The 22023-nt window shown below is 37.7% G+C and overlaps 1 protein-coding gene across 3 annotated transcripts in view; it reads left to right on the forward strand.

Annotated features, from left to right (window-relative positions):
* Positions 1-22023, forward strand: part of abcb11a (ATP-binding cassette, sub-family B (MDR/TAP), member 11a) — a 36327-nt gene that overhangs the window by 13565 nt on the left and 739 nt on the right. For all 3 annotated transcript variants that reach the window (XM_048194625.1, XM_048194626.1, XM_048194624.1), the window contains 26 exons: positions 160-232; positions 367-379; positions 627-681; positions 760-1001; positions 4896-4980; positions 5219-5352; positions 5563-5734; positions 5833-5957; positions 7084-7258; positions 8463-8576; positions 8682-8792; positions 8894-9019; positions 9215-9418; positions 9624-9794; positions 10823-11024; positions 11490-11571; positions 11665-11785; positions 11879-12043; positions 12672-12776; positions 12892-13053; positions 13334-13537; positions 13933-14174; positions 15310-15466; positions 18669-18866; positions 19169-19375; positions 21776-21922. In XM_048194625.1, coding sequence (XP_048050582.1) covers positions 172-232; positions 367-379; positions 627-681; positions 760-1001; positions 4896-4980; positions 5219-5352; positions 5563-5734; positions 5833-5957; positions 7084-7258; positions 8463-8576; positions 8682-8792; positions 8894-9019; positions 9215-9418; positions 9624-9794; positions 10823-11024; positions 11490-11571; positions 11665-11785; positions 11879-12043; positions 12672-12776; positions 12892-13053; positions 13334-13537; positions 13933-14174; positions 15310-15466; positions 18669-18866; positions 19169-19375; positions 21776-21922 — 3780 coding nt within the window. In that variant the 5' untranslated portion in view covers positions 160-171. The remainder of the gene's footprint in view (positions 1-159; positions 233-366; positions 380-626; positions 682-759; positions 1002-4895; positions 4981-5218; positions 5353-5562; positions 5735-5832; positions 5958-7083; positions 7259-8462; positions 8577-8681; positions 8793-8893; positions 9020-9214; positions 9419-9623; positions 9795-10822; positions 11025-11489; positions 11572-11664; positions 11786-11878; positions 12044-12671; positions 12777-12891; positions 13054-13333; positions 13538-13932; positions 14175-15309; positions 15467-18668; positions 18867-19168; positions 19376-21775; positions 21923-22023) is intronic.

Here is a 22023-nt window from a genome sequence, read left to right on the forward strand (position 1 = left end):
TACTCAGGAGTAATGAATAGAGAAAGAGTTCAACATTACTACGTCTTCAGTTCTCATGTAAAATGTACAGATAAGACTAAATGTTTTGTTTTGTCATAATGTGATGTTATTTGACAATGTTGAGAAGTGCAAAATAGTTATTCCTCTGTAAAACCACAGCCAAACTGAAGAATGAAGAAAAATAAAAGTGAAAACTCTCCAGATAAAAACACATCATACAAAGCTGATGAAGGTAAGAATTGTCTAATTTTTAATTGCACAATATCTGCAATTACATGTACATAATAATTAAGTAAAAACAAATTAGTTTTTGATGTTTTACTCAGTGCAACTAATTTTCTATCACACACCTTTCTTACAAAACAGATGCTGACCTCAAGTGAGTATTTAGTTTTTATTTATTGACCTTTGTTTCTATTAATCTATATTACTTATGCATGATATGACAAAAATGCTACCATTTCAGATAAACATTTAATATTTTGTTGTTGAATGTGTTGATTAAAATTAAGTAGAAAAGGAGGGAAAAGGCTAAAATTAGAAAACCAAAAAGGCCTCATAAATGCTGTGCTTGAAAATCAATTTTAAGCTACAAAAAAGCATCTAAATTCTTTCTGTGTCTGAAGGAATGGCAGCGACAAAACAAAAGAGAAAGCTCTGACCGTTGGATTCTTTCAGCTGGTAAGTGTCTCGATATGATTCTGCTGTTCAGATTGATGTAATTCTTGATTTTCTCTCACATCACTGACCTCTGTCCAGTTCCGCTTTGCCACATGGAAGGAAGCTCTGATGATGGTGGTGGGAAGCGTGTGCTCTCTGGTCCACGGCGCCGCGTCCCCTCTCATGCTGCTGGTGTATGGCATGATGACCAACACCTTTGTGGACTATGAGCTTGAGGTTCAGGAACTGACCAACCCGAACAAAACCTGCGTCAATAACACCATTACCTGGCTGAACGGGTCTGTGGTCGAGCGGCCGGACAACACCACCACGTACTGTGGGTGAGTGAGGATGTTCAAGACACAGATGATTCAGTCCTCACGACAACCTCAGGGGCCCCTTTCAAATTTTATTGTTCTGTGCAAGTGCAAGAGCCTAGGGTTTTTTTTTTAGACATTCTACCAACTATAAGTAACTTTGCAACTACATGTCAATTAACTCTCATTAGAGTATTAGTAGACTGTTTTAGAGTTCAGGTTAGTAGAATAAGTTGACATGTACTTGCAAAGTTACTTATAGTTAGTAAAATATCTCAAGAGCCTGGGATTTAAAAAAAAAAAAAAAAATTTTATTGGTTACACTTTATTCGACTTTAGACATTCTACTAACTAACTATAAGTGACTTTGCAACTACATGTCAACTAACTCTCATTAGAGTATTTGTAGACTATTAAGTTAGGGTTCAGGTTAGTAGAATAAGTTGACGTACTTGCAAAGTTACTTGTAAGAGAATGTTGGCTGTTGGGTGGACCATCAAAATGAAGCTGGAATAGTTGATTTAAAATTAATAGTTGTTTCAATGGTATTACTTTTCAGTAAAACAATATGAAGACATGATTTTTTATATTGAGATGAGTCATGCATAATAAGACCAGGAATCTAAGAAAATCAGGCCAAGTGTTAGCAGATCCGCGATTTTTTCCTCTTTGTCGCCATCTCTGTTTGAAACCTGCAATTGCAGTCATATGCGGGACCGTTATCTGTCTCGGCACAGCTCGTCAGCGCGGATGAATCTAATGCTTGCTGTCAGTCACCGCACCGGTGTGGATACTGTACTTCAGAATCACAGATTCTACGTCTTGAAAGTATGACCAATAATAAGAATTTTCACTGGAAAATATCATCTGAACAAGTAAGTAACATGTCTGCCACTTTTGTTCTGACCAACTGAGGAAAAAAGCATTAGGCCTACAATAAATTGCACTGCCAATGATGATTAAATCTAATGATCGCTTAGCACGAATCATGCCAATCCGTGCAAATTATTATTATTATTATTATATTATTATTATATTGTTCTCAAATTGTTAATGTTAACAACATCAGCATTGCGTGACTATGTGTATTTAGTGTGTATTAGCGTTACCTGTAGATTTCAATGTCTGTAGCCACTCCACAGTCCAAAGTCTTTTGCTTTTTGACTATTTTTGAATCTCCAGTTGTCACTGATGATTGTCATTTGGATCTTTCTGGATTACAATCCACCATCAAAATGATAAGTTTGATTATTTCAGCTGCTGTGAGAACAGGATATAAATGATCCGCTACCAGCAGCGTCCTCACGTGATAAAACCGACTAGCCGGGACTCCTTCCTTTCTGTTTACGGACGTGACGTAATGACGCACAGAGGAACTGCTGCATGCTTGAATTTCCCGCGGAAATCCACCATGTCGCTCTTATTATAAAACATTATTACAAGGTTACCGTTGTGAATCGAGCTAAGATAATGAGATCGTTTTGAACACTGGCTGGTTATGTACTTGCTCAAAAATTGATTTTGGATAATTTTTAATCAAAAAAAGTTACGGACTGCAGCTTTAATCAGATACTAATACTGTAGTTGCAAAGTTACTTATAGTTAGCAGAATGACTAAAGTGGACTATTGAAATAAAGTGTTACCTTTTTTATGAAATTCCTTAGGAGAAATATTTGTAGACACAATTGTTGACAACGCAAAAGAATAGAGTTTTAAAATAAACGTGTATATCTTGTCTCTTTTGGTTCTGGAAAACTTAATGAGAAATATTCATTAAGTCTGAATTTGAATTTGAGATTTCTTCTGAAATGAGAAACACAAATGAGATTACTATCATCTGTTTCTCTACAAACTTACACTCTGGTTTCTCAACTTTTATTTTTATATGTTATATTTTGATTAAATCAATATTTATTATATAAATATATTTACTAATATAGCAATGTTTTAATGACCATCCATATTTATTTTTCAGTCTCTTTATTATGATTCAAACAGAAAATACTGGAAATATGTTAAAAAAAAAAAAAAAAAAAAAAAGGAACAAAATTGGGGTTTTTTTAAAGCAAAAAATCAGTATTTGGTGTGATCTCCTGTCGCATGTCTCCTGGACTTCCATTTTCTCAAAGAAGAAACTTCTCATCAGATTTTGAAAGTTTTCTTGGCCTTCCAGTCCGTTTCCGTTCCATTTAGGTTTAAGAGCGCCGGTTCCTGCTATTGCTCAAGTGTAAGGGGAGCTCACTAAATACTTGCCACTTTAGCCTATGATAGCAGTTTTTTCTGATTTAAAAAAAAAAAAAAATGTCCCTCTTTTTTTAATACTGCATATAAATTTCTGGTTATATTCCAATAAAGAGACTGAGAGAGAAATAATTCTATATGGTCACTATATCATTGCTAAAATACGGAAGAGGATTAGGGCCAAGCAATAATTCACGAGTTCGTTTCCTCATAAAATCTTTAAGCTAATAAGGTTAAGCGTATTTGGCTTGCTGTCCGCTGTGGAGGGGCTCGAGGAAGCAGCTTCAACTCGAGCTTGGATATACCCCCAGGGACTACTATTGCATGAAAGAGGAGTACGATAGATGAGATGCTTAATTTATGTGGTGGAGTTGGGGAGGTGGAGGGATATCGAAACAACTGATGCCAGAGCAGGGTGAGTAGCTGCTTATATGCTCTGGATGTAATTGAAAGATTAGGGTTCCCTCCTATTGAGATTATGTTTGAGTTTCACTAATTTAAAGATTAGATGGGTTCACTCCTCCCGAAATTACGTTGTGAACTTCACTAATAAAATAAAACCATCTCGAGATTAAAGTTGTTAAATTTCGAGAAAAAAGTCGAGATAAAATGTTGAGAATAAAGTAATTAAATTATGAGAAAAAAGTCGTTAAATTACGAGAACAAATTCGTTAAATTATGAATTTTTTCTCATAATTTAATGACTTTATTCTCATAATTTAATGACTTTATTCTCAACATTTTATCTAGACTTTTTTCTCGAAATTTAACATTTTTCTCATAATTTAACGAATTTGTTCTCGTAATTTAACGACTTTTTTCTCGTAATTTAATGACTTTATTCTCAACATTTTATCTCGACTTTTTTCTCGAAATTTAACGAGTTTTTTCTCGTAATTTAACAAGTTTATTCTCAACATTTTATCTTGACTTTTTTTCTCAAAATTTAACGAGTTTTTTCTAGTAATTCAATGACTTTATTCTCATAATTTAATGAGTTTATTCTCAACATTTTATCTCAACTTTTTTCTCGAAGTTTAACGACATTTTTCTCATAATTTAACGAATTTGTTCTCGTAATTTAACGACTTTTTTCTCGTAATTTAATGACTTTATTCTCAACATTTTATCTCGACTTTTTTCTTGAAATTTAACGAGTATTTTCTAGTAATTTAATGAGTTTATTCTCTAACATTTTATTTCGACTTTTTTCTCGAAATTTGACAACTTTAATCTCGAGATGGTTTTATTTTTTTATTATTGCTTGGCCCTAATCCTCTTCCGTAATAAAAGAACATCTAATGGTGGCCTAAGACTTTTGCACAGTACTGTATATAATTATATACAGTATATAATTATATACAGTATATAATTACTTTATACAGTAATATAGGCTAAATGTATATTGGATTAAAGGTCTTCGGTTTTCAGTAGGAAAGGTGTAATTTAAACGGCCCCATTAATAATGAACAATTTTTACAATGGAAGTGATTCAATCAAAAACCTACTTTAGCTCGATAATATTTTCTTAGAGCTGCTGTAAAGCCAAAACAATCTCTGTCATTTAATTTTCCTATTATCACTGTGAAGCTGCTTTGAAACAATCTGCATTGTGAAAAGCGCTATATAAATGAAGATGACTTGACTAAATACTCTTACTCTGTCTCTTTCTACAGTGTGGATATTGAAGCTGAGATGACCAAGTTTGCATTTTACTATGTTGGAATTGGAGCTGGAGTCTTTATCCTGAGTTACTTTCAGGTAGAAGAAAAGTTTTTACTGTACGCAGCAATCCAGATGAATGCACTTCGAGGAACTGATCCAATATTAACGTCTATCTAGTATAGGAGATGCATTCGTGGTTCTAATATACACGTCTTTGTCCATTGATCTCAGTAGTGCTGCAGGTCTGCTGTAGACAGAAAAAATATGTCAGAACCTCAAGAAGACGTCTTGTTTGTGAATTCATGGTATTCATGAGCATTCACTCTGATTTCAGATCGCTCTCTGGGTTTCTGCTGCCGCCAGACAGATCCAGCGCATCCGAAAAATGTACTTCAGGAAGATAATGCGCATGGAGATCGGCTGGTTCGACTGCACCTCCGTCGGGGAGCTGAATACGAGAATATCTGAGTAATATTCAAGTCTTTCTGTGCTTTCTTACACTATTATGTATGAATCTGTCATAGTGTTAAATATTAAACTTTACAAGATGCCTCAAAACGTGCATCTTGAAGAGTGATGAGTTTTCCGTGGACGATAAACCGGTTTTAAAAATCAATTTATGAAATAATAAAATCTAGTTTCATTTAGCATGTTTGTGACTTCTTTTTTTTTATGTAGTGACATTAACAAAATCAACAACGCTATAGCAGATCAGATGTCCATCTTCATCGAGAGGATCTCAACATTCATATTTGGTTTCATGGTGGGATTCATTGGCGGATGGAAGCTGACGCTGGTGGTGATAGCAGTGAGTCCTCTCATAGGACTGGCTGCAGGACTCATGGCAATGGTTGGTATCACCACAAACGCTTTAATATGAAAGAGATGACCACTTTTAGAATTCAATGAAAATGTAATGTAATCTAAATGTGTTATATTGATGTGAAGGCTGTGGCGACGCTGACGGGTCGTGAATTGAAGGCCTATGCTAAAGCCGGAGCGGTGGCTGATGAAGTCCTTTCCTCCATCAGAACGGTGGCTGCCTTTGGAGGAGAGCACAAAGAGGCAGAGAGGTACAGCATGACCGCTTTCTGTCAATTCAACCTTCTGCACTTCTGGATATTCAAAGTGAAACAGGATATTCAATCTGAAAACAATGAACTTTCATCAATCTGGAATTGTGTGGATTATGGTTGAAAGGAAGGGGTTGAAATAGGAAAGTGATGGTGACGTCATTTAAAAGGATAAGTCGTTTCAAAGGCATTACTTTTCAATAAAACAACATGAAGACATGTTTTTTTTTACTGAAATGAGTCATGCATAATAAGACAAGGAATCTGCATTAAGAAAAGAAAATTGGGTCAGTTTCGATTTCATGAAACTTAAAGGGTTTGTTCACCCAAAAATGAAAATTCTGTCATCATTTACTCACCTTCACAATGTCCCAAACTCTTTCTTTCATCTTCAGAACATAAATGAAGAATTTTTAATGACATTTGAGAGATTTCTGTCCTCCATTGACAGCTATGCAACTACCTCTTTGACAGTTCATACTTATAAAGAAACTAATCCAACAGTTGTAAAACTAATCCATATGAATTGAGCGGTTTAGTCCAAATTTTCTGAAGAGACTCGATCGCTTTAAATGATAAACATACTGAATTCATCAGCGAACATAAACAAAAGCTCAACCGAACCTGCTTGATGCAAGAGAACAAACCTCATTGATTCTTGTGGAAGCTCAAACATGCTGCGTAACACACGTTAATGAACCTCATTGGTTCTCGCACGTCAAGCAAACATGCTTGAGCTTCCGTGCGTTGATGAAGATGAACAAAAGTCTTACGGGTTTGGTACGACTTGAGTAATAATGACAATTTTCATTTTTGGTTGAACTAACCCTTTAAGTTAATTGGTAACACTTTACAATATTGGTTCCATTCATTAACATTAGTCAGCTACATGAGCTAACAATGTGTTAATGTTAATAACCAACAGGACCTTATTGTAAAGAGTTATAAGTTCATTTCTTCCAATTTGAGCTATACTAATAAATGCTTCCTTTTTGCACATCAATCTAAGATGAATTATTGTTTAGTCAATTTGTACACAATTGATTATGAATGAAGTCTGGACACTTTTATAGGTGCTTTTCCATAAAAAAAAATTGCCTTTTTTTTTCTTTGGTTATTTCCACAGATATGACAAGAACCTCATCGAGGCCCAGGCGTGGGGTATTAAGAAGGGAGCGATCATCGGTGTGTTTCAGGGCTACCTCTGGTGCATCATATTCCTGTGTTACGCTCTAGCTTTCTGGTACGGCTCAAAACTGGTCATTGAAACCAAGGAGCTCACACCCGGCGGCCTCGTTCAGGTATGACTTCCCACACAAAAGGAGAAATTCTGAAGAAAAATAAATTTTGATCTTTACCTCACACAAAGCTACAGTATCAAATGACTTCAGAAGAGTTGGAATATAGTGCACAAGTCATATTGACAACTATTTTTTTTTTTGTGGTCAATATGAACCGTCGTATGGAAAGTAAATCTTTTGTGTTACACAGAAAAAATAAAACAGTTGTGGAATGACATGGGTGTCACGTTTGGCAAGGCAGATGAAGTTAATTGAGGAATAGAGAGGTGGATCTTAATATAAACTGATTAAACTTTATTAATAAACAAAACAAAGAAGATAATCCATAAGACAGGAAAAACGTTAACACTTTTGGCTTACACTCAAAGACAAGACAGGACAATGAACCGAACAAAACTCAGGGCTTAAATATACACAAGATAATGTGCAACTCACCTAGAACAAAGACTGAGTGGAAAATGGGGAACAAAGGAAACCGGAAAGAACACAGGAAAACAAGGTGATGCAAACTGATGGTATGTTTACATGACAACAGTGTACTAAAAACAAAAGTTTTCCCTTTGCATTTTTCGCGTACAAACAGTAACGTTGTCAAAATGATGCCCGTTCACAGAGATCTGTGAAAACGAGTAAAAATGCTGTATTCATACCAGGCCAGTAGTTGGCGATGTGACTTTGTAAAAACACTATGCGCCCATAGACTAAACATGTAATACGCATGCGCATGCCGTCACTGTTTTAACAAATACGCATTTTTATAGTTTACACGGAGACAATAATGGTGCTGTTTTCAAAAACACACACTTTGAAACTCGTTTTCAAAAGTTTGCACTTTCAAGCCCCAAAACGCAATTGTCGTATAAATGAACGGCCAAAACGCATAAAAAGTTTTACGTATTTAGTTGAAAACGGTGTGTTGTAAATGCCCCCTAAAAGTCTGTAAAACAGAATGAAAACATAAGAATGGGTTAAATAAATGTTGACAATTTTTATTTATTTATTTATTTATTTATTTTAATTTGTAGTATATTTTATTTATTTTTTTATTCATTTAATTTTATTAAGTGATTTAAAATAATCATAAATAAAGGTAAAAATAATAAAATGAAAATGCATTTAAAATATTTTAAAAAGAAATAAGATACAGAAAATGATAGTCAGTAAATGAATGATTTAATGATTAAACTTTTTTTATTCTCCACAGGTGTTTTTTGGTGTTCTCATGGGTGCCATGAATCTGGGCCAGGCCTCTCCATGTCTTGAGGCGTTTGCCTCTGGTCGCGCTGCAGCTAAGAGTATATTTGACACTATTGACAGAGTGAGAATAACACACACACTCACAGTTCTTCTCACAAAATCAATGAATTTCATTCTTTCAGCTTTAGGGAAAGATTAATCACTGTCACATCCTGTTCCCGTACAGGAACCAGAAATCGATTGCTTCTCAGAAGAAGGTCATACGTTAGACAAAGTTAAAGGTGACATTGAATTCCACAGCGTTCACTTCAACTATCCCTCCCGTCCTGAAGTAAAAGTGGGTTATGTTTTTAGCATGCATATAATTTAATCTACTATAATATTTACATCAAACAGTTAAATTCTATCCAGTATTGACTGACTGTGTCTTATGTTCAGATATTGGATAATTTGAATGTTGTGGTCAAAGCTGGTGAGACAACTGCATTTGTTGGACCCAGTGGATCGGGAAAGAGCACAACGATCCAACTCATCCAGAGGTTCTATGATCCAAAAGAAGGAATGGTACAGTAGTTAAATTTCAGCTTTATTTCAATTACTGAAATTTTTTAATAGATTTCGTTAACAATAACAACTCTGGTTCAAGCTCCTTAAAGAATTTTGTAGCAGATCAATTATTTCCAATGAATAAATAAAAGAATATCTGATCTAGTTTTGAAAATCTGGTTTTGTATCAGCATTTATTGTTGTCATTTTTAGGTCACCCTGGATGGTCATGACATCAGAAGCCTGAATATCCAGTGGTTGCGCTCCCTTATTGGAATAGTGGAACAGGAGCCTGTTCTGTTCGCCACTACGATCGCTGAGAACATCCGATACGGCCGTCGTGGAGTCAGCATGGAAGAGATTATAGAAGCCGCCAAACAGGCCAATGCTTACAACTTCATCATGGATCTTCCTCAGGTGCCGATTACTGTACAAGATCTGTACATGCATTACCTTACTGATAAAATACACAAAGTAACAGAGGAAGTGCATGACAGTAAATGGCAATTTATTGTTTTTTTTTTTTTTCTTTTTAAAATAAAGATTAAAATATATTTTTATATATTAGCTGTGCATAATCAAACTAAACAAGTTTTATGACAATCTGTGTTGTTTTGTGCAGAAATTTGACACACTGGTCGGCGAGGGTGGTGGACAAATGAGTGGAGGTCAGAAACAGAGGATCGCTATTGCTCGAGCGCTGGTCAGGAATCCCAGAATCCTCCTGTTAGACATGGCCACGTCAGCTCTGGATAATGAGAGTGAGGCTATCGTACAGGAGGCCTTGGACAAGGTAAGTTTTACAACATCCTTAAACTGAGACCAAATTTAACTTCTGAAGTTTTTAAGCTACATCCACCAAACTCATCCTGTCTTGACTTGCTAAAGTATATCTCTTTTAGCTGAACAGATTAATGGTTTTCCCATAGCTGACAGTCATCAGCAACAGCCTAACAACTATTTAGAACATATTAAGAAGCACCAAGCAACACCCAGCAAACCACTTAGAACACTTTAAGCTCCCAGCAACACCCCAACAACCAATTAGAACACCTTAAGCACCAAGCAACACCCTAGCAACCACTTAGAACACCTTAAGTGCCCAGCAACCAATTAGAACACCTTAAGCGCCTAGCAACTCCCTAGCAACCACTCTGCAAACCACTTAGAATATCTTAACAATTGCTCAGCAACACCCTAGCAACCACCCAGCATACCAATTAGCTCCCAGCAACACCCTAACAACCAATTAGAACACCTTAAGCACCAAGCAACAACCTAGCAACTGCTTAGAACACATTGACAAGTGCCCATCAACTCCCTAGCGGCCACCCAGCAAATCACTTAGAACATCTTAAGCACCCAACAATCAATTAGAACACCTAAAGTGCCCAGCAACACCCTAGCAACCATTTAGAACACTTTAAACACCAAGAAATACCCTAGAAATCACTTAGAACACCTTAAGCGCCCAGCAACCAATTAGAACACCTTAAGCACCAAGCACAACCTAAAAGCCACTTAGAACACCTTAATAAGCGCCCAACAATACCCTAGCAACCACCCAGCAAACCACTTAGAACACCTTAAGCCCCAAGCAACACCCTAGCAACCACTTAGATCACATTAACAAGTAATCAGCGACTCTTTAGTAACCACCCAGCAAATCACTTAGAACACCTAAAGTGCCCAGCAACACCCTAGCAACCCCTTAGAACACCTTAAGTGCCCAGCAACACCTTAGCAACCACCCAGAACAACATATCAACCACATTTCCATTTTTTTTGTTGTTACACACACTCATTCAATGACATTTTCAGGCTAGACAGGGAAGAACGACTATCAGCATCTCACACCGTCTGTCCACAATCCACAACGCTGATGTGATTGTGGGCTTTGAGCATGGACGAGCTGTAGAGAGAGGAACGCACAGCCAGTTACTGGACAGAAAGGGAGTGTACTTCACCCTTGTCACCCTCCAGAGTCAAGGAAAGGATACAGACAATGATAAACCAGAGAACAGTGAGTACAGGGAGTTTTGTAAGTCATATCCAAGAATTCAGATTGCTTGAATTTTTCACCCAAAAATGCTTTCACTCATGTCGTTGCAAACCTGCATGTTGCTATTTTTCTGTGAAACATGAAAGGAGACATTTTGCAACATTTCACCAATGAATTTCATGCATCATAAGCTATCCATCCATGTATTTTTTTGTTTTGTTTTGTTTTGCGAATTTTGGGATAACTCAAAAAACCCCTGGATGGAAAAGCCAAAATGTGCATAAAAAACCGTATGAATGAACTGAGGTGGATCATTAAGAATTATAAGAAGACACATGCATAAACTATGATGGAAGTGCATTTGGATGAAAAATATTGAATGTATGGAAAACATCTGGATGAAGATACTAGGTTTTGAATGACATGAAGGTGAATGACAGTATTGAAATGTTTAAATGATCTGTAACACAATACTGAATCACACAGCTGCTGAGATGATCATTACGGAGGAGGATGGACTTGAGAGAGTACGAAGCTTCAGCAGAGGAAGCTATCAGAGCAGCTTAAGGTACGTGAAGGTTATGAACGCCTCATTTTTAATATTATCTTGAGAGGAGTGTCCAAAATGTTCTCTTTTTAAACTAAAATGCCTTTCCTATAGGCGGTCTTTGAGACAGCGATCTCATTCTCAGATGTCAAACAAAATTCCGGATGCCATTTCTGGAAAATTCAAATTCCACTTGGACCGTTACGAAATGGAGGAAATTGAAACAAACAACAAGGTCTGGAACTGAATACAGTTGAATACAGTATCACCCATGCAATAATGCCCTGTCTTTCTATATTTATCTAAAGTTCTCTATCTTGTCTTGCAGAAAGGCAAAGGTGATGCTGAAGAGGTCATTGAACCGGCTCCTGTGGCACGAATCCTGAAGTATAACCGTCCTGAGTGGCCGTATATGCTGCTGGGCTCTTTAGGTGCTGCCATCAATGGATCGGTCAACCCCATCTATGCTCTTTTATTCAGTGAAATCCTTGGGGTGAGTGCTGAAAATTCAGCTTTGCATCACAGGAATAGATTACACTTTAAAATGTATTCAAATAGAAAACAATTGTTTTAAATTCTAATACTTTTTCACGAAATGACTGTATTGTTGATCAAATAAATGCAGCCTTGGTGAGCATAAGAGACTTCTTTCAAAAACGTTAATAAAGTATTTACAAATAATTTGAAAACCATTAGTTTATAGTTAATTCATAGTCTCTACTTTGTTAATATATTAATAGGTGATATACTCTTCAATCATTGTCACTGTAACCAAATTATTATTGTTTATTTAGCTCATATGAGTTAGATAAATAGATATGCTTTGTTAAGAGCTTATTAACTGTAAATAGTTCTCACTTTAGATTAGGTCACAGAAAATAGGAAAAAATTCATTAATTAAGTACTTTAAACCAAACTTTATTTATACATTAATTGCATTATTATTAAGTTCCTCAAAAAAACAAACAAAAAAAAAAGTATATATATATGTATGTGTGTGTAATTTAATAATGTTAAAATATTTTCTCTTAGGCAAGATTAACACACACCCTTAATCTTTAAGAAGTATAATCTTTTTATTAAACACAGGACTGTTTAACAGTATCATTCCTGTTTTTCAGACGTTCTCCATTCAAGACCTGGATGAACAGAGGAGGCAAATAAATGGGATTTGTATTTTGTTTGTCATCATAGGAGTCCTAAGCTTCTTTTCACAGTTCTTGCAGGTATTTCCACATTTATTTGGTGCGGTTTTGCATATCTACAATTTATTCTTTCCCATGAGAAATGTGTATTGTGATATTACAGCAGATCACTGATACTGCGATATGTTTATTGCAGGGCTACTCATTTGCTAAATCAGGAGAGCTGTTGACTCGTCGGCTGAGGAAGGTCGGCTTTCAGACAATGTTAAGGCAAGAGATTGGCTGGTTCGACGACCCCATAAACAGTCCTGGTGCTCTGACTACCAGACTAGCCTCCGATGCCTCCATGGTGCAGGGGGTGAGTGCCAAAAGATACCCAAAAGAAAATATGACAAAAATGTAGACAAAAATTTGCTCAACTGGAATATTGCAAAGCTTGAAAAAGCACTCGTTTCATATGCAAAGTGATTCTTCTTAAAGGTGCATCAGCAAAAACTGAAAAACTTTCTTTGGTACACAAGAACAAGTATTTTTAGTGGAACTTAGGGGGATAAATTGCATGTTTAAATAAAAATGAATGAAATGCCCTATATGGTTCAATGTGTGTTTGATTGTGTTTAATGTTCTCTTCATCAAAGGCTACAGGTTCACAGATCGGCATGATTGTGAACTCACTGACGAACATCGGCGCTTCCTTCATTATTGCGTATTACTTCAGCTGGAAACTGAGTCTAGTGGTCACCTGCTTCCTTCCTCTCATTGTCCTCTCTGGAGTTTTTCAGGCTAAAATGTTGACAGGATTTGCTAACGAGGACAAAAATGCATTGGAGGCTGCTGGACAGGTAAAAACTCGTGTTAAATAAGGTCTGATTCACTCATTCAGATGCTACATTTATGCTTTCACTGAGGCAGCAAATATGCATGCATAATATGTAACCAGTGTTGTCAGATTCTGAATGAATTACTGGTTCTTTTTAATGAGTCCTCACAACAATCAGTATCAAAGTCATAACTTATTGGTTTGAATCAATCTCATATAAGACTCAATAAATCAGAGTTGTTCTTGACTCACTCACTGAACTATAACTCAATTTCATTGGATTCAATTAAAAATGAAGCAAGAAATCTTACTGTGTTATGTGTACTATTTATTTATTTATTTATTTATTTATTTATTTATTTATTTATTTTTTATTAGTATGCATATCAGTGTAAATTGTACTCTACATTCATACAGGTGTCCAGTGAAGCTCTGAGCAACATCAGGACCATCGCCGGCTTGGCCAAAGAGAAACAATTTGTGTCTCAATATGAAGAGCAACTAGAAACCCCATATAAAGGGGCAAAGAAAAAAGCTCATGTTTACGGGATCTGTTTCGCATTTGCCCAGTGTGTCATTTTCATGGCCTTTGCTGCCTCTTTTAGATACGGCGGCTTTTTGGTCAGTAATGAGGGGCTTCCATACATGATGGTGTTCAGGTTAGTGCAGAGTCATTGATCTGTAACTTTTATGCGTTGCATTCAGGGCTTGACATTATCAGCCGCCAACCAGCCAAATGCGGGTGGATTTCAGCAGTGGCGTGTAACGCAGTCACTCCTACTAGCCACTTTGCTGAGTTGAACTTTATATATAATTATATACATTTTTCATTTGTAGTCTTTTAAAAAGGCATCATATATGATAAACTAAGTGCAATAGTGTTGTCAAAAATATTGATTTTTCAATACATATTGATACTGAAATATCTGAAACTCTTCCAGTACTCATTTTCCGCAGAAGAGATACACGATACCAGCTGCTCTTTCTCTCTCTCTCATCTCTCTGACAGCGAGTTGACACACAAACCCGTCTCCCCTCACTCACTCAGTTCATTTGCTCCCGATAGTGTTACAGGGCTTGAATTTCAGTGTGGGATTGCACATATTGCGCATAATTTTACTCATTCCCACAGATTTTGTGCACACACTCAAAGTGCGCACACATAAAGCCACCTCTCAGTACTAAATTGAGTTATTTTTCGCTGCTTATTGCACTTAAACAGTCAAATACACACAAAATAATGTCAAAATGCCGGTCTTGGTGAGTATTCATGTAAACACAGTCAGTTATGTTTTAAGTGAACGTAAACAGTTGAGAAAGAAAACGCATGTGTAACAGTATAATGGATCCGTGCATCAGGTCTTAAAGTGACAGCAGCATAATATACCTGCTGCTAAATTATGAGATAATATTAAAAATATCTATATGGAAGTTTTTACCCATAGTATCGATGTCAAAGTTGTGGCCAGTGAAAATGCTGAGTAGCTCGTTACTGAAATGTCAAGCCCTGATTGCAATGTAGGATGGTGCTTTAAAGCAGATATGGAATTGGAAATTAATGCATTTGTGGTGTAATACTGAAAAATAATAATTATATATTTTTTTTTTTATAAAAGCAAAGATTGTGGTTAAAGTAACACATACATATGGAAACAAATGTCTGTATTACTGCATATATAAAACTTAACATCAGTGTGGATTTTATCACTGAAGGAATTTACATGAAATGTTTGAAATGCATCAGTAGATCAAGTCGTTGGTGTCATTAAAAGATGCTGTGTGTTTATTGCTCAGAGTCATTTCAGCTCTTGTGACCAGCGCGACCGCACTCGGCAGAGCTTCATCTTTTACACCAGACTACGCCAAGGCTAAGATTGCAGCTGCCCAACTTTTCAAACTTCTGGATAGGGTTCCCAAAACTAGCCTGAGCAAAACGGAAGGACAAACTTGGGTGAGTATGTGTTCTGCTAACTTCCAACATTTTCCTAACTTCAACCATTTGTCCTCTAAAAACATCTAAACCCAAATTTTCAAGGTTTTGCATGTTAGCATGGCCTATTCATAGTTTTCACATGACATCACTGTTACGGTTGCTGGTATACAAAACACACGACGAGGAGATAAAGTGAATATAAGTCTTTACTTGTGGAGAAACAGGAATCCAAAAGGAACATACACCAACGATACCGGATAACACAAGACTAGAAACACAGGGTATATATACAAGGGACTAACAAAAGGAACTAAACTAGGTGACAGGATAACTAACAAGGCACAGGTGACTCAAATGAACTAATTAACAGAACGGGGAAACTAGGTCACAAGGGCAGACAGAGACATGACATGTAACATTTCGCCCCCTCCCGGATAGGCGCGTCCTCGCGCCGTAAGAGTCCAGAGGAGGGAGGGAGGGGGTTCTGGAGGAGGGCGAAGAAGACACAAAACAAAAGAAAAGAGTCCATGGAAAACAACAAAGAAAGTCCAAGGGGGAGTGGAGGGTGGGAGGAGCCAGGGGAAAGCCAGGAGCAGGAAGAGCCAGATGGTACCCCAGAAGCCAGCCAGGACGAGGCCCCAGGGTAGAGTTGCAGGTGGGAGGAGCCATGGTGGAGTCGGCTTGGGGGCAGACGACACCCTGGGAACGACCAACGGAGATGCAACTGGAGACCCAGGTGTAACTGTAGAGCCGACGAGCCCACGCGCAGCCGATGGTCCTGGAGACCGAAGAGGAGCTGTGGCGACGAGCGTCCGAGGAGGAGGCGGACATCCAGAGGGCAGAGGCTGAGCCGGTGGGACCGAGGATGTAGGCGGAGCTGGAGGGAAGGAGGAGCCAGACGGAGCCGTAGGTGCAGGCAGGTGGACGACTGACCAAGGCGCAGCCGGAAAGACGAGGGAGCCCGGAGAAGCCGTATGGCCGATGGTGTCCGGTGGAGCCGAGGGAGGGAGGAGCCAGGGTGACGCCGAAGTGTCGACGGGCCGAGGTGGAGCAGGGGTCGTGGAGGCTGGAAGTGGAGGCAGGGGATCCTCTTGAGTGGATGTAGTGGAGGACCTGAAGATGCTCGACATCCCCACCTGGCATGTGGGAGATGTCGAGCAGCTGAAGGGCAAAGGTGATGGTGGGGCTGAGGAACTGGCTGAGAAGCTGGGTGATAGAGGAGGCGGGAGAGGGAGGCTGGGTGGGCAGACGGGGAACTCAGGAGACATAGGAGAACTGGAGAACACGGGAGAATGGTCCTCAGGGAGCTCAGGAGATTCATTAAAAACAGGGAAGTCAGGGGAATGGGAAAATCACCTCTCCGGAAAAATCAATTAGATCAGCTAAAAAAAAAAAAAAAAAAAAAAAAAAAAAAAAAAAGTCTTTCAGTTCCTCAGCATATTTGCCAGTGTCAGTCATTGTTTTAGTCGTGGTGGTGTTGTGGGCGGAGCTTTCCTCCCACCCCTCGAGCTCCGCAAGCACTCCCACGATGTCAGATGATGTTCCCGGCTCGCGCACTTGGTCAGAACCTTGCTGTGAGGTTGGCTCCGGGGCGATGGTACTGTCCGATCCTTTCCTCGGTCCTGGCTCATCCATCGCGGTGGGCTGGCCTCCTCGGTCTGCGGTGGGCTCATGAAACATCTCCGTTGTGACGTTCGTCGATGGTGGCTGACTGGCTTCTGGCAGTGGAGTGGGGCTGGCGGCGAAGTCAAACGCGTGCTCGGGACCGCTCACTTAGGCTGTAGAGATAAAGTACACGGAGCGTGCAGTCAGGATAGTGTGTACGGCACGCCAGCTCCAAAAACTCCAGGGTGTGAACCTCCAGGGAGCGGTCCCTCTGCTCCAGGCGAAGAATGGCGACATCAGGGTCCATGACGAAAAACAAAGGGGAAAAACAAACAAAAAGAAAATCACAGCAAAAAACTGTTTTGGTCCGGTATTCTGTTACGGTTGCTGGTATACAAAACACACAACGAGGAGATAAAGTTAATATAAGTCTTTACGTGTGGAGAAACAGGAATCCAAAGGAACATACACCAACTTAACACAAACGATACCGGACGACACAAGACTAGAAACACAGGGTATATATACACAAGGGACTAACAAAGGAACTAAACTAGGTGACAGGATAATTAACAAGGCACAGGTGACTCAAATGAACTAATTAACAGAACGGGGAAACTAGGTCACAAGGGCAGACAGAGACATGACATGTAACAATCACACGCTTATAGGAACACCCACCTGGAGTGCAAAACACGGCTTTCCTCCATTGACCACCAGTCATTTTTACCTGGTTTGTGTACTAATGTAGTGAGACAGTGATATTAAAAGACCAAATTCAGTATACACCTTATTGATGATGCATACTATGTACACACAGGCAGATGAACCCAGAATATAAGCACAACGTGCAGTTTTGAGTATAAAGAAAAAGCTTAGCCATTTAGTGTCTGCATTTATATTCTGGGCTGCTATATCTGCTCGCCTGTGTTAGTATGCATCTTCAATAAGGTTTATACTGAATTTAATCTTCATCCCTGAATGTATCTTAATATCACTCTTTTAGTACATTTAAGGTACTTTAAATGATTAAAATTAAAATTTCCTGATAATTTACTTACCCCCATGTCATCCAAAATGTTTGTCTTTCTTTCTTCAGTCGAAAAGAAATCAAGGTTTTTGAGGAAAACATTCAGATTTTTCTCTATATAGTGGACTATTGCAGTGATATGCCATTTAATGCATGTTACTCCCCTAAAGATTTGCTTACAGACACCAGAGTTTTGTGTCTTTTAGTGCATGTCTATTTTCTTTGAGATCATCTACAGCAGTGGTTCTCAACTCCAGTCCTCGGGACCCACTGCTCTGCACATTTTGTATGTCTCTCTTATATGACACACTCAATTCAGTTCATGCAGACTCTCCCAATGAGCTGATGATCTAAATCAGGTGTGTTAAATAAGGGATACATACAAAATGTGCAGAGCAGTGGGTCCCGAGGACTGGAGTTGAGAAACACTGATCTACAGTATGCTAGTGTAAAAGTCGCCAGTATTTGCTTTTAACAGATATACATTAAAATGTTCAGTCTTTATAGGACGGGACAACAAAAATAATATTGATGACTCCTCTTTTTGCCTTATAAAATGTAATGTTCTCTTCTATCCTGTTACAGGATGACTTTAAGGGCAAAGTGGAATTCAAAGAGTGCAGGTTCACGTATCCCAGCAGGCCAGACATCCAGGTTTTGAGGGGGCTGGAGGTGTCAGTACATCAAGGACAGACTCTCGCTTTTGTGGGCAGCAGCGGCTGCGGCAAGAGCACCAGCGTACAACTGCTGCAGCGGTTCTACGACCCAGATGGAGGACAAGTGGTATGAAACTACATTTATCTACTGCATATTTAATGCATTTCCTCTGAAATGTCTTAACTTATTGCAAGAATTATTGGTTTTAAATTATTCAAATGTAAGAAGTAAAACAGAAGGTATCTAGTTTAAAATAATCATGGCATTTTGCTAAAAATCTCTTGACAGTTTCATACTCATAAGGCGAGGAAGCTTTGTAAAATCCTTTCTAAGTAGGAAGCAATTTCCCTTCCTGACAAATTCATTTGTTTGCATGATTCTTAAAAATGTTTTCCAAATCAAACCATGACTTTCTCTAATCGTCCTAGCTGATCGATGGACGTCCATCTGAGAGCATCAGCGTTCCCTTCCTGAGGTCTCAGATTGGGATTGTATCCCAGGAGCCGGTGCTGTTCGACTGCAGTATCGCAGAGAATATCCAGTACGGTGATAATTCTCGCACCGTGAACATGGAGGAGATTATAGAGGCTGCTAAGAAGGCTTATCTGCACGATTTTGTGATGAATCTTCCTGATGTAAGTTATGCATTCCTTTTCATCACGGTTGATGATTTGAATTCACAAATATCAAGTTTAGTATGGCTCAAAGTTGACATGAGTACTACATGAGCCATAAAAACCTGGGCCCATATTCACAAAACATTTTATCTTACCACGAAGAGTTCTCCTAAATAGCACTAAAAGTTCTTAGCTAAGAGTTTTCTCTTAAAACCTATTCACAAAGCGGCTGAGACTAACTGTTACTAAGGAATAGACTGAAGTCTTAAAGGGTTAGTTCACCCAAAAATGAAAATGATGTCATTAATGACTCACCCTCTTGTCGTTCCAAACCCGTAAGACCTCCGTTCATCTTCAGAACACAGTTTAAGATGTTTTAGATTTAGTCCGAGAGCTTTCTGTCCCTCCATTGAAAATGTATGTACGGTAGACTGTCCATGTCCAGAAAGGTAATAAAAACATCATCAAAGTAGTCCATGTGACATCAGTGGGTTAGTTAGAAGTTTTTGAAGCATCGAAAATACATTTTGGTCCAAAAATAACAAAAACTACGACTTTATTCAGCATTGACTTCTCTTCCGGAATCCTTTCCATTGAATTGAATTGATCCTTTCCATTGAATTGGCTCATGAAAACCATTGCCACAGGTAATCAGACAATATTTATTTATTTGTTAAAGGTTTTTTTTTTTTTTTTTGGTGTCTCATAGTAGATTCAAATCTATAAATCAAAATGTATTGCATTTATGAAGAAAAGGTTCAGCACCTAAGGATCTATTGCTGTTGTCTCAATGGTGTTCAGTGTCTTTGGGTGGATTAGGACTGTCTGTGATTTGGTCTTAGTGATTTAGGAGTTCTCTTGACTACTCTTAAAGTTTCACAGACTTAGGAGCTAGTTTTAGCGCTAAAATGCTTTGTGAAATACTCTTAGAGCAAAAATTTAGGACTCCTAAAATTAGGACTGACACGCCCATTATTTTTTAGAGTTTGTCCTAAATCGGCAAGTTAGGAGCTACTTTTAGCCATAAGATGTTTTGTGAATATGGCCCCAGATGTATCAAATATGATACAAAACATAAAACACATATGCAAACTGTTTTTACATTTTGTCTAAAGGTTCAATAAACTGTTCCATTTCAAAAAATGTTATTTTTCTGCCTATTATTTCATATGTCATGCATTACTGAATTAATTAATTTTTTTTAATTAATCAGAATGGTGCAAAACTTGGTAAAGGTTTTGGCACTTGCTATGTGAACAGAAAAAAAATCATGGACATGATTCAAAAAGGTTAAATGCTCCTGAAGAAACAGTCACACTTGTGCTCCTCAAAAATGAATTTCAATTTCATCACGAATTTCATCTACTTAGAACTTTTGGTACTGCGGCCAAATAAAATCTTCACTCATTTTTTGAGATATCAAGTTCCAATTTGGGACACAACTTGTTTAGATTTATGGTTTTGATTTTCTTGCAGTTTTAGAGTAAAATGTGTTTTTGAAAATATATATTTCATATAAAAATTGAAAATAGTGTTTTTGTGCATTTTTCATAAACGTAAACTAATGTAACTTTAAGTTAACTTTTTTTCACTTCAGCAATAATTTGCCAAGTGTTGTCTTTGAAGAGATCAAAACTAAGTCTGGGCTCTAAAGTATTCAAAATTAATGACAGTTTAAGTTGGAAACGTAATTTTCAGGTCTTTGCTCAAAAAGTGAATAAATGGATTATAACTACAGCATAAATATAAATAAGTTCCATACACTCTAAAAATGACTGGGTTAAAAACAACCCAAGTTGGGTTAAAAATGGACAAACCCAGCGATTGGATTGTTTTAACCCAGCGGTTGGGTTAAATGTTTGCTAAACGTGCTGGGTAGTTTTATTTAACCCAATTATTGTTTAAAAATTACTATATGGCTGGATCAAAATGAACCCAAAATAGGTTGGAAATTAAAAATCAGACACATAATTACTAGAGGCGACAATAATAATCAAAAGGTGTACATTTATTAATAAGAAATTTAATAAATATTTATTGTTTTATTATTATGCATTAAACATGAATGTTCATTTATTAAACATATTAATAAATGTTAATTTCCAACATATTTTGGGTTCATTTTAAGCAACAATACAGTAATTTTTAAGCAATAGTTAAGTTAAATAAAACTACCCAGCACGTTTGGCAAACATTTAACCCAACTGCTGGGTTAAAACAACTAAAAAATGTTGGGTTTCAACCCAGCATTTTTTAGAGTGTAAAATCCCCTAAAAATACGAAATATTAAATAAAAAAAACACCATCGAACTAAAGTATATAAAAATTGATCATTTTTGTCCGACATGCGAAGAGCTCCAGACGGTTAAGCACGGCTGAACTGTAGAAATCATTGCTTAACCCTTTTGTGTTTTTCAGAAATATGAAACTCAGGTCGGTGCTCAAGGCTCTCAGCTGTCCCGCGGACAGAAACAGCGCATAGCGATCGCACGAGCCATCGTCAGAAACCCTAAAATTCTGCTGCTGGATGAAGCCACCTCTGCACTCGATACTGAGAGCGAGAAGGTAAAACAATATCAATGTGTGAATGCAAACTTATAGTCTTATTTTACACACTCTCACTATATTCTCAGTTTTTTTGAATGCTTTTTAATGCACAAAATGCA

The sequence above is a fragment of the Megalobrama amblycephala genome, linkage group LG6, assembly GCF_018812025.1.
Source record: "Megalobrama amblycephala isolate DHTTF-2021 linkage group LG6, ASM1881202v1, whole genome shotgun sequence".
Classification (NCBI taxonomy): domain Eukaryota; kingdom Metazoa; phylum Chordata; class Actinopteri; order Cypriniformes; family Xenocyprididae; genus Megalobrama; species Megalobrama amblycephala.